This window comes from Acanthochromis polyacanthus, chromosome 23 (assembly GCF_021347895.1).
Source record: "Acanthochromis polyacanthus isolate Apoly-LR-REF ecotype Palm Island chromosome 23, KAUST_Apoly_ChrSc, whole genome shotgun sequence".
Taxonomy (NCBI): domain Eukaryota; kingdom Metazoa; phylum Chordata; class Actinopteri; family Pomacentridae; genus Acanthochromis; species Acanthochromis polyacanthus.
Genome location: NC_067135.1, coordinates 6,435,924 through 6,453,682, shown reverse-complemented (window position 1 = coordinate 6,453,682; position 17,759 = coordinate 6,435,924). Strand labels below are relative to the sequence as shown.

General features: G+C 45.1%; 1 protein-coding gene across 1 annotated transcript in view; it reads right to left on the bottom strand.

Moving 5' to 3' along the window:
• Nucleotides 1-17,759, bottom strand: part of efnb3b (ephrin-B3b) — an 85,430-nt gene that overhangs the window by 44,707 nt on the left and 22,964 nt on the right. Inside the window, exon 2 of the mRNA XM_022194020.2 lies at nucleotides 1,611-1,900. Coding sequence (XP_022049712.1) covers nucleotides 1,611-1,900 — 290 coding nt within the window. The remainder of the gene's footprint in view (nucleotides 1-1,610; nucleotides 1,901-17,759) is intronic.

Genomic DNA, 17,759 nt, shown 5'->3' with positions numbered 1-17,759 from the left:
GTAAGTGGTGGTTTCTTATATTTTAGGGCTGTTCAGGCTGTGCTGCTAAACATCTGTCAGTCATTGAATCGGGTATCAGCGGGTATCAGATTGCATTAATTTTCTTCTCTCCTTATCAGGCCTAAATTCCTGGATCATTGGATCCCTGGGTGTGCACACACACACACACACACACACACACACACACACACACACGATGGCTTGCTGCACCACCGCATGCTCTCTCACCTCCTCGTATCTAATCTGTGAGAAATACTTGTATGCTGATACTGATGCAGGGCGCAGGAGAAACATGCCCAGTGCCTCACCTCTCTTCACAAACACGACGGCTTTAAGGACCGATAGCGAAAACCGAGTGTACCTGAAACCCGACAAACAAATATAGAACACAAAGAGGCAAGAGGGACTTCACAGACTTGCAGAGATCTCGTATTCTCTTTGTCTCACTCTCAGACTCTACCTCTGTCTCTCCATCTCTGTCCCAGCTTCCTCTTCCTCCTCCTGGCTCTACTCATTCTATCGTTTTTAGGTTGTTGTTTTTTTTCCAGCAGCAGACGAGAAGAAATGAAAAGAGCATTTGCGCACCTGAGTGAATAGAGCTCGCAGGTGCGTGGGAGGAGAGCTATGGGAATCAAACAGGGTCTCTCTCTTTTTGTCTCTGCTGTTCACTCGCTCACTCCTGAGGTGTTTTTTTTTTTTTTTTTTTTTACAGTGATTGTGTTTGTATTGGAAACTTGTGGGCGTGTGGGATTGTGTGTACATACATGCACGTGAATGTTTTTTCTGTGTGCAGCGCCGAATGCTCTTGGCTCTCAGGCTGCATTTAAAAACAAGCCATAGGTTTCGGTTGGCACGACCTTTGCTTGCAGATTGTTCCGTCCGATACAACCGCTTGGCCTGGCTCGCCTTGATGACCTCATCGGGTCTCCGAGCAGCCTAACTCCAAACAAACCTTCTGAATAAACCAAAACAAACTGCGCTTCGCCGTTTGTGGTCACGGCGAGGCTGGCAGTAACAATAAACAGGCTTGAGGCCAGCACGGCAGCCGAGCAGGACAAAGACATGGCAATGACAGACGCACTCTTAGAAATGACACCGAGGCACAATTGTAACCACACTTCGCTAAACACAAAATCCCACACAAGAGGCGAACCCAAGGACGCTGCAAGAAACGAAAAATAATTGAGAGTGAAATATTCTTTTGAGACCTGATGTGTGTTTAATTCCACAGCGGTGAAAGGAATGAAACTTAGCGGGAAAATCTGCAGCTGCCGCGAGATTTTGTTTGGGCAGAAAGACCCCCAAAATGTGACAAAACCTACATCTGGTCACTTTTTGCAGCGTGGTGTATCCGCCTGTGGCCCCGGATCACACACAATCCTCCAACCTAATTACTCTAAACACGCCCGCCCAATCAGCACCATCATCACTGAAATAAACAAACACACTCAAGCACAATCAGAAATCAGCCATGCAATCATAACAACCCCCCCACCACCACCACCACCACCCACACACTGCAGTAAGGCTCAGCACACACACACACACACACACACAAAGACAATCTCCTCATTTCCTAATTTGCAGTTTGGTCCGGTTCCTCGACTCACCGATGATGTAGTAGTCGTGCATGCTCTTGAACTCGTGGCCCCAGAGGTTGGGCGAGAACTCCTGGAACTTGATGGTGAAGCGACGCTCGCGGCTGGGCTCGTCGCAGGTGAGCACGATGTTGGGGGGTCCCATCACCTCGCAGCGGTCCGCCTGCTCCCGTGACGACACGAGGTAGAGCTTGTAGAACTCGTACTCCGGCGTGGACCTGGCGGTGTCCTGCGGAGGGCAGATGAGGTCCAGCCGGTCCCCGATCTGAGGGTACAGAACGTAGCCCTTGTCGTCCCTGAACCTGGAGGTAGGAAAGCAGGAGAAAGGAGAAATAAAGCGAGGAGCCAGGGGAGAGGAAAAGGCAGAGAATCATTAATTAAAGTCTCTATGAACCAGTTCAGAGCCACCTGTCCACGCTGCAGAATGAGCAACAGATGGGTCCTTTAGCGCTCTCTCGTTTCTCCGACTTCTTTCGTATCTTTTCTCCTTCACAGGGAACAGGTGCATTTACAGAGGAACTGCTGTGCAGTCAACTGCACAAATAAATTTTTACCACACCAGCTCACGCAATCCCCTGTTGACCCTATGAGGTGGTGGAGAAAAACGCAGGAAAATATAAACCACCAGTTGATGAGCCACGCAGGGAAAATAACCACTGGCAAGGCCAAAAAAAAGGATTTAGCTATTGGAAAAGCATTCATTTATGTCCTTTTCTGTCATAAACTCCCAAAGAGAAATGACCTCGAGTTCAGGGACATTTCTGTGTGAGCAAAATCTTATTCACTTTCACGCTTAACATATACCAAAGCAGTTATATGTATGCAAAAGCAGGAGGAGTGGAAGTAATAAAGCGTGTTCCATCTTAGAAATGACTCATTTTGACCTAGATCACTTCATTGCATGAATTATTTTTTTTGGACAGGGATAGTGCTCATTTATCAACAGAAAACAGAAGTAAAAATGAATCACGAGTTAGCCCGAGAGCTTCATTTCCATCTGTTGTCGCTGGTCATATGCAAAGTTAATCTTTTTATACCTGTATCAAATAAGGAGAGTATTATTTTGAATGATACTGATGTGTCATTTAAAGGTATTTCTACTAAACACACATATATTTAAATGTTAAACTCAAGATATCAAAAAGAAACTCTGATCCAACTGACAAACATTATATTTCAGCCACACAGAATTCAAACACACTTCATTGCAAGCAAATGCACACAAAAAGACTTCCGCATATGTGAATGTATGCATAAGAGATAAAACAACAGAGAAGCATTTACTTTCTCTTTGCGATGCACATTTTCCCTCTGAGCTCGGTTTCCTTTTTCAGCTCTCGTATTTGGAAGTGAGAACTGAGGCATGTCCGTGGAGGAAGAAACAGGCACACAACTATCGCTGTAGATCAGCACAACAAAGCTGCCGGTGCCAAATCTCAGGTATGTACAGCTAATTAGTTTGCTAATTAGCTGCCTTGATGTCAGCCTGTCATTGCTGTGAAGGATGTGCTGTTTGTTTGTTTACAGCCGAACTGACAATTTGACACCTGTCATGTATGGAAAACCCGCAGCCTGCAGTGACTCTAATCCAACAGGAGCGGGCTAAATTCCACAAAACTACGCTTATTATCATTATTGTGATATTACTACGGCTTCCGGTGAGCAGCTTTGATGTTGCGTGGCCTTAATGCTCTTAAATGGTTTTCCTGAGCAACTTTTGAGGAAACATTTCACATGAAAATTGAAATAAATTCTGCCTACGTGAGAAAGCGTCGCTGCAGTGTGAGAGCTGGCAGAGCTCAGAACATGAAACACAGCAGTCAGAGAGGCATAAACTCAACAAATGACTCAGACTCTGCCATCCCCCTCACAGCACAGGGCCATCTCTTGCTGATAAGGCCAAATAATGCGAGTTATCACCGTAGCTCCGGAGGCCTACGATGACTTTAACGCGCCGTGCTAGCCTGCTTGGCTAACAGTGGGAAGATAGAAAGTCGTGGATGCACGCCGGCTGCGACTATATCTCAGGTTAAAATAAATGTCACAACTGACAGGAAGAGGTAGAGTGTTTATAGCCAGTTCGAATGGAAAAGGAGATTTGCTGGATTTTTTCTACTGTTAGCATTCTCACAGAATCTTAAGTGACACTTTGATGTGGATGTGGGAGGAAGCAAATGCCTGTAACGTTAAGGAGCCCATTTTCTGTTACCTCTGACTCAGATGCTGTTTCTGTTTCCAACAAATCCTCATGAACACATGGGAGTCACCGCACTAAAACCTGCTTAATTATTCTCTCTGTTCTGCTGTCAGACAACCGTTTGAGTATTAAAAGTAAACAATGCAAGATCACAAAGTACACGAAGACAATGAGCGATGTTACATAACTGTACTGTCAAAAAAAGGACTAAATAAATCCTGCCGCTGTCACATAAGCAACAAGTGACAGTTTCATTTGTTCAATTAAAAGAAATGTTGTTCATCTTTCAGCGACGCGTCGTCCAAATCAGTGGTTATCAAGGTTGTGTCTGACTTTGTGACAATTAATTATGAAGCACTTCAGTTGTACAGATTGAGGTGGTTCAACAGCAATTTAGTTCGAGACAGATTTAACTATTTAAACCTCAAATTAATCATTAATCAGAGCCAGGAGCTGAACGAAAGATCAGATTTTCCCCAAATCACTTAACTAAAATCATGCGATGTGTAGTAAATTAACTAAATATAAGCTTAAAATTCTGATTTTTTTTCCATTTACTACACCAAAAAGTAACATTTCTGCAGCTTCTCAATGCAACCATGAAGCTATTGGTAACTGAGCTGAGGAAACATCAAGCTGAGCCGGGCTGAACTGTAGGATTCATTTACACAGATTATGGAAGAAAATCATGGAAACAAACTAAAATGTAATAAGTAATATATCTCTAGTATGATTCCCACATAATTATGAAAGTTTTCTTTTCAAATATTGCTCCTTCCAATAACTTTTCTGATATGAGAATGCAAAATGCACAGAAAATTACATCATGGGAACACTCCTGGCGGCGAATTAGCTCTGTAGGCTAGCACTGGCCACGCAGTGTACAACAGGTCTTGCAGGCTTATGTTTACTAGTTTTGGTTTTAGTGCTGTATTCTAAGAGCAACACTGTGTAACCAGACAAAAATACTGTCGCTACCCAGGGCAAATCAGAGGAGTCGGTTCTTTTTCTGTCTCCTTTTGTTGACACCATCCTCATCCACCGAGCAGGCTAGCAGGCTCCAGCTACCTCTTAGCGCTGTGAGCAAACAGCCTCACACCTGCTATAAATTGAGACGTGAGCTTTTATCTGTTGCCGTGTTTGGCTGGCGGCGCACACCGGAGGGGAACTGGAGAATGCAAACTGAGTGGCAGAGGAGCTTTAGCTGAGGCGGGCCCAGAGGCCTGCTGGGAAGCCACTGTTCCACTTCTCATTACCCAGGTCACTCGGGGTTATCAGGCAATACTTATACTGGAGAGGCAGGCACTCAGCTTCACTCAACACACATATTTCACCCTCCTGTCGGCTTCAGACTGGCGAGCACATGCACCCGCGCCATTTATAGAGTACGAACTGTAAACATGGTGGTAGTTCCTGAGGCTTCTGCAGCAAAGCCTAAGCTGAAAAAAAATCTATTACACACATACAGGCCCATACAAATAATGCCCTTCTGCTAAACACAAAAGATTTGCCCGAGCACATCCACCCACATCCAGGTTCAGTTTTCCCTAAACATGAAGACTGAAACCGGCTGACACACACACACTTTTTTTTAAAAACACAAGCACCTTTTGCTTCCTGCATGACGCATTCTGTGAGTGGTATCTGATGGTACCCTGAGTCAGAGCTGAGCTGCAATGCAGAATGGCAGCGAACACACACACACACACACACACACATAGCGTGGATAGTGTAAGAGGTAAAATGCCACTGGGCAGGTGCAGTGCTTGGAAAGAAGAAGAAAAAAAGAACGACAGAAAGAAACGAAGAGGGAGAAATCAGTGAAGTGAGAGAGAGAGAGAGAGAGGAAGGGGTGTGGAGAAAAAATGTAACATGTTGGGCAAGGTGTGCAGCAGCAACAAAGAAAGGTGGTGAACAAGCAGGGAAAAAACACACAGAAAAAAGGAAAAAGACCCCATGGAGAGCAAAAAAGATCTTGAAATACAACACGGAAGAATTGGGGGGAAAACATCGAGGTGAAAAGAAAGGAAGAGTGAACACATTCCTGCGACAGAACTCAATTTTCTGATGGGCTCCATGTTCAGGGTGTCAGATTTGCAGAGTTAACCCAGGTTAACCTGGTGTGTGTGTGAGAGAATGATAGTGTGTGTGTGTGTGCACTGCAAACATGATGGTGTAACCGAGACCTTGTTCCAATCTAATCACGCTGGAGAAAAATAGCGCATTTATCTCGAAATTCCCACTTTCCCTGTCATTTGGTGAGGCCTTCACTGTCAACAGACCTGGACTGCATTCAGTAATATACAATCACTTACGCTGTGTTTTATTTGGAAGTGGACGTATTAAATTTCCCCTTAAAGTCCGGTCAGAAGGTGCAGGCTAGTTGGCGAGCCTCGTGAATCTCACAGCTGCCATAATGTTGTAAAACTTCCAGCGGAGAATCACAGACGAGAGGGGGAAAAAAAGTGGAGTGAGGTGAACTTATAAACAACTTTATGGAGTTCATCTGTGACCACATCTAAATAAATCATCCCATTCAGTCGCAGCAACGTTTTCCCTTTTTCTTTTTGGCCACATTTGAGAGACGCTCTTCTCTGTCTCGGAGTGTCTGCAGGTTTTTTTTTTTTCTCTTTTTCTAATCCTCTCTCATCTCTTTTCGCTGTCCACTCTCCCTCTCTTTCTCTCCCCTTCCCTTTTTCTCAGCCGTTAACAATAGCGCCATTCATGTGGCCACACTTTGAAACATGGCGTGGGAGGTTGGAGGGGGCCAGAGGTGACACCGAGGGGGGAGTAGGAGAGCTGGAGGGGGAGGGAGAGGAGAGGAGGGGTGAGCTTTCCAATCTTTTCTTCTCTGAAGCTCTTTTATGAGGGCAGAAACATCATTTTCTCAACCCAAGCGTCGCCCCGCCGCGACCCCCGAGCTGAGCTGAGAAGACTCAAGTGTCAGTCTCCCCGACCTCCCCACCGACCTCTTACACCTCCCGCTTCCCATCCTCCCCCATCCACTCCTCCAGTCCCTCCTAACTTCAAAACTTTCCCAATAAAATTCGCAAACGCTGACATTTGAGATCACATAGTTAGGTGAAAACCCTGCAGCGGTATCTTCTCCTGGCCATGTGCGTTGCTTTTGTTCTCTGCGCTCTTGTCCGTCTGCATGTTGTCTGCAGTTCTACCTGCTCTGGGCGGCACATCGGACAGCTTCAACATTTCCCAGATTCCACAGCGGCAACCCGAGCCATGTCCAGACCAAAGCCGGGCACACAGGTGCAGCCGGCGGTGGTGGCGGAGGAGGGAGGACAAGGGTTCGGGTGTGTGCGAAATGTGTGCGAACATGAGAAAACCGAAGGGGAGACGGAGTGTAGGGGAAGGGCAGACGAATCCGTGAGAGGAAAAATCCAGAAAAAGAAAGAGGACGAGGTGGGATTCAAAGTGATAAAGCATCAAAACAAACACATAAGGACAAAAGAGAAAGCAAAGAACGTGGACAGATTGCAAAAAAACAAATCAAGGCTAGGGCAGAAAAACAGGAGGAAATAAAAAAAGGACATTGAAGTTGCCAGAGAGCACAAAAGAAAATGAAATCAGAGGGGAGGTTTTACTCGAACCTCTGCTAAACTTTGACCTTCCCCATCCTCAGAGGGGGGTTTGTCCTTGAGCTAACCGCAACCTGGAGTGAGCAGAGAGACAGCAAAGGACCGATCTATTAGAGAATAATAAACGACGGCGGTGCTCGGTTCTGTGGCGGGGGAGATTTATGGCGGGCCCTGCGCATAAAGCTGTCCGCACTAATCTCATGGTATACACAGCGTAATCACACACACAGGGGCTCTGAGTGCACAACCCACACCCTCCATCCTGCTTTAATGTACACACACTGTCAGACGCGCAGCAGGAGGCATGCACGCTAAAGAGCAGCAAACCGATCGGCTACGGGGCGAACGTACACTCCATAGGACAAGCGTGCACGCACACAACACCCACTGAGCCGCAACACCTGCAGGCCATCTAGTAGCTGTCTGAAGTAAATCCGCTGGGCCTCATTTACTGGAGAGGTGCTTTCCAAAGAGCGCCACAATGAGCTAACGCACACACACACAGGGGCGGAAAACGTCCATTTTGAACATGTCATCCGAGCCCACATCTCCAAACCTCGCCTCTGATGAAACAAGCGAAACTTTCAGCCTGAGCCGCACTGTAATTAATTTTTCCTCCAATGCAATTTAATGAATTTCCGATTAAATAAGTGTTAAAGGCTTGGAAGAGTAGAAAAAAAAGCTCCTCAGGTATGAATAAAATGATTCAAAAGATCTGGAAATGTAAAATTATCTCACTCCAGTGACAGACTGTTTTACCTACTTGAAGGAAAATATTATTTCAAGCCTCAGCGCTGGATTAAATCACTTGCTACGATGGAGATTTTTCGCAGAGCACCCACACAGAGAGAGGACGGCGGCGGCTATCACTTTCCACTCTTCTGCTGGAGCAATCAGCCCAGAAACACCAACAACATATAATGTAAAACATATGGTCGCGAGTACGGAAAACATGAATTCACCTAATGTGCAATCCGTCTTTGACACCGTATTTGTAGGAACAGCGGTTCAATCAAACTGACCTGTTGCGCTCGGCACGTCTTACCTACATCTTTTGCCTGCCGCTCAATCAGATACGTTTACAATAAAAGATTCAGGAGCTTTTAGATTTCTACTCGTGTTGTGCTCTTTCATCTTGACCTCATGTTTGATCAGCTCTGGAACTGAAAGGGGCTTTTCACTGCGTGCGCAAGCTGCTCGAAACCCATTTTGCACGTTGAACTTGAGGCCTTGCTTCAAAAAACACTATTATCATCTGCACCCACATCAATGCGCGAGGTCATCCTATTACATCTTACTCAATTAATGCAACGGTCAGGCTTTTATACATTCACGATATATCAGTCTAACAGTAATAAAATGAAGTAGAAACTCCTTTGTTTCTCGCTGCGGCTTCACAAGTAAAGAAATCATCTAATCCCTGCACCTTTGACACGCTATTTGTCACATTAATCTGTTTTAGGAAGTAATAATCAATGCTTATAATTAAGCTATTTGAAATTCTGCATCATCTGACAGGGCTTCTAGCATGCAGACACAGCAGCTTCAGCTTCCATCAGTGCACAGGGCAGACAGACGGTTTTTAAATATCCATAATCATTATTACTGTCTTCATTAAAGAACCATATACCCTGGAGAAGAGCTGCAGAAAGTGGTCTTTGACTGTGTGTACAGAGCTGGAGAGAGATAGGGATACATTTGTATGAGATAGAAGGAGACAGAGAAGGGTTAGGAGAGGACAGGGAGGGGGAAGAGAGAGCTATAATGTAAATTGATGAGAGTTTGAGTCTCTCTCTAAAAGGCATGGCCCAGATACCTCTGAACATTTCTATTATGGATGAAATGGTGGAATGGATGTGAGTTCAGAGAAGAGTGGAAAAGGCAGAGTGAAAGTTACAAGGCCGGGTTTCCATCGGAGAACTTTTGTTTTATCGTATTATCATCAGTTTGGTTAGACCAAAAAAAAAAAAAAAGTGGATGGAAACACAAAGCTTCTTCTGTATTGCAAACCAAGCTTCTTCAACTGCACTGCCTCACTGGTGAGTCAGTCAGTCAGAACAAACGCTGGGCAGCTAAACTTTGCTCAAACCCACAGGATCTTATTTTAAATTCTAGTGGAGATCCTGAAGATTCCAAACATACCAAATATGTCAAAGTGAATTTGGGAAAAGGAGCCAAAACAAAAAAACACATGGAACTGTAAAAAACAAAAAACAAAAACAGCATCTCTGGCATCAATGCAGCATCGATACAGACATTCAAAGTACACTGTCATTTTCAACCACAAGTAAAAAACTATTTCTAAAGAAAAGAGAAATGAACGGTTCCTTCAGACTGTTTGCAAATGAATTAGCATCATTTTTGTGCACTAATATACAATAAACTGTCCGGTCCAGTAGGTGGCAGTAACGCAGACGACTATACGGTAAAGGGTGGAGCCATATGAAGCAAAGAAAAAGCGAACAAAAGTGAGCAGCAAGAGATTGAAGTCATGCTGGTGCTGATTGTGATGGTGATAAATGGGGAAACTGACCAATCAGAAACATTCACCACTGCACACTTCGCCCCAAAGGCTTCTCCAAGCACTGACTTTTTGAAGGTAAAACGTCGTCTCTGTAACTTTAGTTTAGACATTGGTCACTGCTCCAAAAGTTCCTAAACTTTCAGAAAGTACTTCCTCTCCAATTATTGACTTGTCAAAGGTAAAATGTCTCCGTAACTTAATTTAGATGTTGGTGACTGTGGTAAAAACACACCAAGTTCCTCCAAAAGTCCCTGGGTACAGCTCCTGCAATAGAAATGCAGTTATAATAGAGAATCTAGCAAATAAAGACCTAAATATGTCCTTGAGGAGGTGGTGGAGACCAAAACGGAGGTAAAAGAAAAGCATCTAATTGCTTTTTTAAGTTTTTGATGCTGCATCCCAGTGGCAAAAAAAATGAAAAACCGAAAACAGCAGTCTATGTATAAGGAAGTAAAAGGCGGATGTTTAATGGTTAAACTAGAAAAAAAGAGCGAAGAAAGAATGAGCGATAAGCCGGCTATGAAGAGCGGTGTGAACAAGCAAGGGAGCACAAGGTTGATGTAAAGTCAGTGAGCACTGGAAAGCCCTCAGGAATGTTGGTGGTGAGAAACGACAACGGCTGTAATAGTTTCCATATGGCGAGAGACGGAGGAGGGAGGGAGGGAGGGAGGGTGAGGGATGAGAGGAAAAGAGGTGGCGAGGAGAAAGGTAAAGCTAAAGTGATTAGGCTTAGGAGAGAGAGAGAGATGGGAGGAGGTAGTCAGCAGGTAGGGATGCAGAGCCTTGTTTGAATAGTTAGCTGGTATCATGGGACTTTGAAGGTAACTGTGTCCTTGTCATCACTCACACACAGACACACACAGACACACACACACACACTCATCCTCTTGTCCGGAGGCGGTCCAGAATGCTGCAGCGTCGGTGTCACATCCAGTACATATCACACCCTGGATAACCAGCGAGACGCGGGATGGAGGCACGCTGGACGCCTTGGCATTTGCAAAGAGCACGTAGACACACACACTGGGAGAGACGCACACTGTGTTTGTCTCTCATAAACACACACACACACACACACACACACACACACAGATCCTTCATCTCCCTTGTTGCTACACTCCTGCTGCGTTCAATGCATTCCATAGAATACAATGCAGCAGACGAGCGGCTCACATTAAATTGAAACTTGTAGCTGCGTCCTGAAGTGAAACTAGAACTAACTAACCGACTACGGGGGAAGACTTCTTTGAACAAAGCCGAGCGACGCAGCCATATTCAGGTCAACAGAAACTTTTCTCAAGCAAACATCCCCCCCTCTCTTCTTCCTCATCTTTTTCTCATTTGCATCCTTGTTCCTGTTTTTCTTTTTCTATTTTTTTATGCTCCGGCTCCTGCATCTCCAGCTCAGAACTTTTGTTCTGTGGCTTCTTTTGACTCCACCAAACATTCACTAGAAGTGAGTTCTAGCTCTGTATTCGCTCTCTTGTGCCTCCCCTTCTTGCTCTACTTCTCATTTCTCCACCTCTACGTACCTTTCTTCATTACCTGCTTTCTTCTCTCTCCAGCCAACCATATGTCACCTGGCTTGTGTGCAGCTTTCTTTTGTAGATTTTTGTTTCTTTAAAAGCGTGGTAGTGGTGCAGAAATGGAATAAATAACCAAGGAAATGTGACTTGCAGCTAAAATTATATGTGCATTTACAATTCCACTGCATTGCACTCACATTTACTATATGCTAATGTGTTTTTATTTAGCCTCTCATGATATTTTCTACATATATGCAGGTCTGTGAAATGGGAAGAAGTTGGAGGATTTTCTGCAGCAGTAAAGAATGGCATAATTTTCCACCTTGAATAGTATTTTTTGAACAGTGTTGGTTAATATTAACAGTATTTTAGGTTTCTCTCAGCCTCCAACCAGATTTTTTAAAAAACAGCTCCACAAAGAAACTTAATCTTCCCGCCGGGCGATCACATGAAGCTGAAATCATACTTCTGACTTCCTTCCTCACCGATACACTCCTCCCTCTCTCTCTTTCTTTCTGTCTTCACTCTTCAAACCATCTCAAACCACCATTTCTTCCTGCTCCTATATCTTTTTCCTCTCGCCTGCCCCCCTCCTCCCCCCTTCTCCTTCCTCCGTCTCCCCCGTTTTCAGCATGTACTCCGGATGATTTGCAGCAGTCTGGATTGGTCCCATTAAGGTGGTCTAGTGGAGGTGTGTGCTGATGGAGTACTGCAGGCCCTGACAGCCCAGTGTGTGTGTGTGTGTGTCACAGGGGAAGAGATTGAGAGAGCCCCACAGTCCACAAATGGATACACCTACGCATGTTGTACCCCTCAACAGAGGCCAAAGGAGACCCTTGAGACGCAAACGCACAAACACACGCATGCTGCAGACCCCCTATAACTCCCACTGAGGTCTTTAGTGCATTTAAGTATATAGCTTATGATGACATATACACACACACACATACATGGAGAGTGGCAGCTGCTGTTTACTCCCGGCGTGTGAGAAGTCTTTGAGCTTAGACTCATTCACTCCGAACACCTCACTAATTTAATTAGGTCACCCAGGGCTCTGGAGGAGCGAAGGTTCTAACGCATGCAGCGGCTCTCATTCTCTTCACAGAGAAAGAGAATCATCCACTATTCATCCCACTGGGAGGGAAGGAGTGAGGTGAGACGCTGACCCGCCACAGTGTGGGTCACCTACATTCTCAGAGCTCCCCGCATGTGTGTGCGTATTTGAGTGCATCCACATGCGATCATGCATGTAGGCGCTCTCCTGAGGGTCCCCTCTCCCCCATCTGTGACCCGTGAGGGCCGGTTGTGTGTGTGCAGAGGTTCAACTTTGCTCCAGAGAGGCCACAGGGTGCACACAGTCTGAAACTTTAGCTAAAGGCGACTCAACTTAAGCTCAGTCAGGCCATAGTGTCAGAAGTGAAGTGTAATCCATAGGAGGCCCCTAGGGGCCACCAAGTATGCAGGACTCCTGGGACTTTTTTTTACCCAAGCAAGCAAAAGTAATATTCTATGTTTATTTGCATGAGGACATCTATCTACTTTAGACTTTTAAAGGATAAGGCTGATGTTATTCTAGCTTTCATTATTGTCAGAATAGCCAATGAAAACACCAAAACCAACACTGCAGTTCTCAATATTTAGATTACGAATACTGCTCAGAGTCTAAAACATCTCGGCACTTTAACAAATGCTGCTCAAACAGGACTACATTTGTTTGGGACTATTTTCAGCAGTGGATTAATACATATGGTGATCTAGTGAGTATCTATGGCAGCAGGGTAGCGTCTGTGAGTCAAAGCGTGTCCATTATCAGATCTATTGTGATGATGGAACACGTCTCCCACTGCAGCAGAGTGACTCACTGATGGGTTTTTGGACAACAATGGCACAGAGGACTCACACACAGCAGGATCTGGATTCACTCAAAATACTTTGGTCACATCAGGTGTTTTGAATTTATCTAATTTAGTTTAAGGATTCAGAGAAAAGACTTCTCGAAGTGGCCAAAAAAGCTCTCTGACCACCGACAAATAGTCCACTCACTTCTTATAAAATCCCAACTTGTCATCTTTCCATTTCTGTTTTAAGTTTAGAAGTTTAATAATATATGTTTAGGTAAAGGGAATTAGAATCCTCTAAAGGGGTAGTCTGAGGATATGTGTGTGTTTACTGTGTGTATCCCAACAGGGGCCTTGTGTATCTGCAGCAGTGCTTAATCCACCATTGGAAATGGGAACCTGGCTTCCATTCGGTTTCCCTACAGGCTCCGAGCAGTGCTACCCGACTCCCAGATTCTCAGCTACTCCGACTCCAGTGGAACGCATCTTGAAGCGATTTGGGGCTCAAACCCTTCTGCTACTCTCTCCCTCTCTCTCTCTTTTTTTTTGCCCTCCTCCTTGGCTCTCCTACCCACCTCACCCACCCAAACGCCTCCTCCCGTTCTCAGCTGAGGGAAGATTTAAGGGCTTAGGGGAAAGCGCTGGAGCGGCAGTCCTGGCTCGACCCAGGGGTTGTGGAGCCCCGCGGTAAAATCAACAGTTAGCCCGCTGCAGGAGCACAGGCTCGGTTTGGAAAGGGAGCGATGCGTTCACGAAAGTAGGACAGACGGGGTCTAGGGCTCGCTGATGGCTGCCTCAATTGCACATAAGTCCAATAACACACACATACACACGCCTGCACACAAACATGCTGAAAGAGAAAGCCTCCGGGTCATCAAAAATCCTATTCACTCCCGTCAGGATATTGAAGAGTGTCATGCCAATATTTCAGCGCTGATAGCTTCGCCAGAATGTGTGTGTGTGTGTGTGTGTGTGTGTGCATTAGTATGAGTGTACACGGCTGTGTGTGGGCGTGTGCTTGAGCACATCCGTGTGCGTACCTCGCCACTTCTCTGCCTCTTTATTTTCAAAAGAGTGGCTTTTTCAAAAGTCGCCCGGGTATTTTCAAGGGGCCTGTCTAATTCATGCAGGTGAAGTGTTTTAAAGTTCCATTCCCCCACGTTTACCTGCGGGGCCTGATGAAAAAAAATCCACAACAGAAGGGGTTGAAATATCACCTCCTCTCCTCTGTCTTCCCTCACTTTTATCACAACTTCTATCCTTTTGTCCTTCACTTTCCTGCCTGCCGTTCCTCCACACCTGCCTCCTTCCCCTTTCTTCCCGTCTTATCCCTCCTTCTCGTCTTTGCTCCTTCGCTCCCCCCACCTCCCTCCTCCATCCCTCATCCTCCCTCATCCTCCCTCCCTCTCTGCCTCTCACAGTGTTTGAAGCAGAGTGTTTGTCTCTAGGGCTGGATGATTGACAGCTGAGAGAGAGCCAGGCAGCTCTCTGGTGACAGATAAGGACTTTGGCTCTATTACTCACTGGGTCCCACAGACACACACACAAACACACATATAAACTCTCACCCATCCTCCCACGTGCACACGGATTCACTTACGCACGCACACACACACACTCGGGTGGAAACACACACTCCGGGTCCCATGCTGCTCCCACAGTTCGGCAGGGAGCAGACAAACCTATTTGCATTAGGAAGCAGCGTGTAAAATAAATAAAGAATCGGATGAATCGAGGAATAAATAGACAGGAGGCACTGCTGGGGATGAGTGTGACTGATTTGCAGGGTGTGCGCATGCATGTGTGTGTGCTCTCTTTTTCAACCTCTGGGCTCCCGAGTGAGGAGAGCGGCAGTGCAGGAAAAGAAACACCCTGTTGAACACACACACACACACACACACACACACACACACACACACACACACACACACACACACACACACACACACACACACACACACACACACACACACACACACACACACACACACACACACACACACACACACACACACACACAGTCAAATATAAATGAAAAGATTCTACAAAGCCCAAATCATTATGGTAATGAAAAATGAAAGGGTCTAAAAATACTGTTTTATTCCTCCCTTTGTTTCGGGGGAACTCCGGAGAGACCGCTGGCTGACAATGAAAAAGGGAAAGAGTGAGGTGGTGGAGGAGAGAAATAGTTTTTTCCCCTCCTATCTGCTTTTCCGTGAACATCTCCCTCTACAGCCACCCAAATCTCTGGATTGCAACACTCTGCTCGCTTCAAAGAGAGAAATTGGATTGCGTGCAACTGGTTCAAATTGGGTACATGTTTATGTTCTTGGCAACAAAAAAAAAAAAGAGGAGAGAGAGTGAAGCCTTGGCGACTTGTTGATTGACAGCTAAAAGTGAGAGGAAGATGGTGAGAAAGAGAGGCAGCCGGCGCATAAACAGGTGCAACATCAGATAGGAAGAAACAGAACAAGAACAGGAAAGGAGAGCAAACATGGAATTAGAGAAGAAGAAGAAAAAACACAGAGCGGGTTCTTTACTTACGTAAGTTTGTGCAAGAGTGGAAAAACAGGCTGAAAATTCGGAGATGCAGAAGGGGAGAGCGATGGCGAGAGGAGGAGGAGACGCATGCTGAGTTACAGGTGTGAGGAGAGATGAGGGAGGAATAATTAGGTCGACCTCCGGCTGAGGAGCGTGGCAGGTGAAAGGACGAACGGAGGGAACGAGGGGAAAGATGGATGGACGGTGGGGAGACGAGGGAGGAAGAGGGGTTGAAGGCAAGGACGCTGTGACATAGTAAGGGAGAAAGGAAGGAAGGCATGACTAAAGAGGTGGCAAGCTCAGCGTGAGAGAGAGAGAGGCAGAGAGCCTGGAGAAAGAAGAGAAGAAGAAGGAGGAGGAGGAGGCAACAGAGATAGACGCCGAGCATGAAAATGGCCTTTGTCATCCCTTCTCAAACACAGAGCCGGAAGACAAAGGGAGCGCGAGCTGCTTTTTCCAGCATCTCTTAGATGACAATAGCTATTTGTCTCCTCATCAGAGAAAGGAGAGAGAAGAAAGTACAGAACACAGTGTTCTTCTTCTTCATGTCTGTTCCTCCTCACTCGCTTCTTATCTCCATACTCCTTAGTCTTGCTATTTTACAACCCTCCTCCTTCCGCCATCTCCATGCCCATCCCACAGATACACCCTTATTCCTCCTGTTGTCCTCATTTACAGGCACCAAAAAATATTGTTTCCTTGTCTGAAAAAAATCCAAAAATTCAGCAAAAAAAATTCCCCAAATTTCTGAAAATTTGCAAAACCTTCAGGAAGAAAATTCCAAAAATTAATGAAAAGTTTTATTTTTAAAAAATTTCCCAAATTTGGCAAGACAGTTCTTGTAAATATTTTCAAAAAATTAGTAAAAATCTTTTTTTTTTTTAAATCCTAAAATATCTCAAGTGATTCCATTTATATCAGTCAAACTTCTAATATTTTGTTGAAGAACATTCAGAAGAAAATCAACCAAAATCCAGCAAATTTTGCAGGATTTTTTCGGCATGTTCTTAAAGAAACATGTTTTTTAAGATTTTTCTTTTTTCCCCCTAAAAATATTCAAAAAATTTCCAAAAATGTTAAAAATGTGGAAGTTTTCATTGTGAAAATTTATCATCAAAAAACAGTTTCCCTTAAAAGTATTATTTAAAAAACATCCCCTAAATTGGCAAGAAATTATTTTCAAATAATGAGAAAAAATCTTCTAAAAACTTAAAAATATCTAAGTGACTATATATATATATATATATATATATATATATATATATATATATATATATATATATAATTAAAACTTCTAATATTTTCTTCAAGAATATTTTTTAACATTTCTTTTTTCCCACCAAAAATGTTCAAAGGTTACCCAAAAATGCTGAAAATGTGGACATCAGAAGTTTCACTGGGAAAATATATTTTTTTTCTCCACATTTTCAAACTCGATTTTGACCCGCAGGATGACACGAGGGTTAAACACCGTCTGCATGATCTAAATATCTCTGGCTCTTCTCTGCTAACAGAGGTCTGGATGGGTGTGAGTGGGTGAGGGGCGACTTCTCCACCCCGCCTCCCCTATTTGAGGTTGGAGGTCAGGGGTCACGCTTGAGTGCTGATGGTGCATCCAGGCAGACAAAGCAGATTAACGCGCACACACACAGAGGCCAGAGCAGTGGTATGTCACCCTCCTCACCCTCCTCACCCTCCTCACCCCCCTCCCAGCTTGTTCCCAAGCCGCCCCCGTCTCATTGGGCCAGCGAGCATCATATGTTGCAGGTTGCTCCAATGGGAGGTCAACGCCCCGGTTGTGAGTGCGGTCAGCGGTCAAACCACCTCTTGCCGCGGGCGGTGATGTCACAGCCGATGATGCTATTCATGACAAACAAGCTGCAGATTAACGCGGGGCATCGTTGGGTTTGTGCAGCCTTTTGCTTCGCCGTGAAGTGCTGCT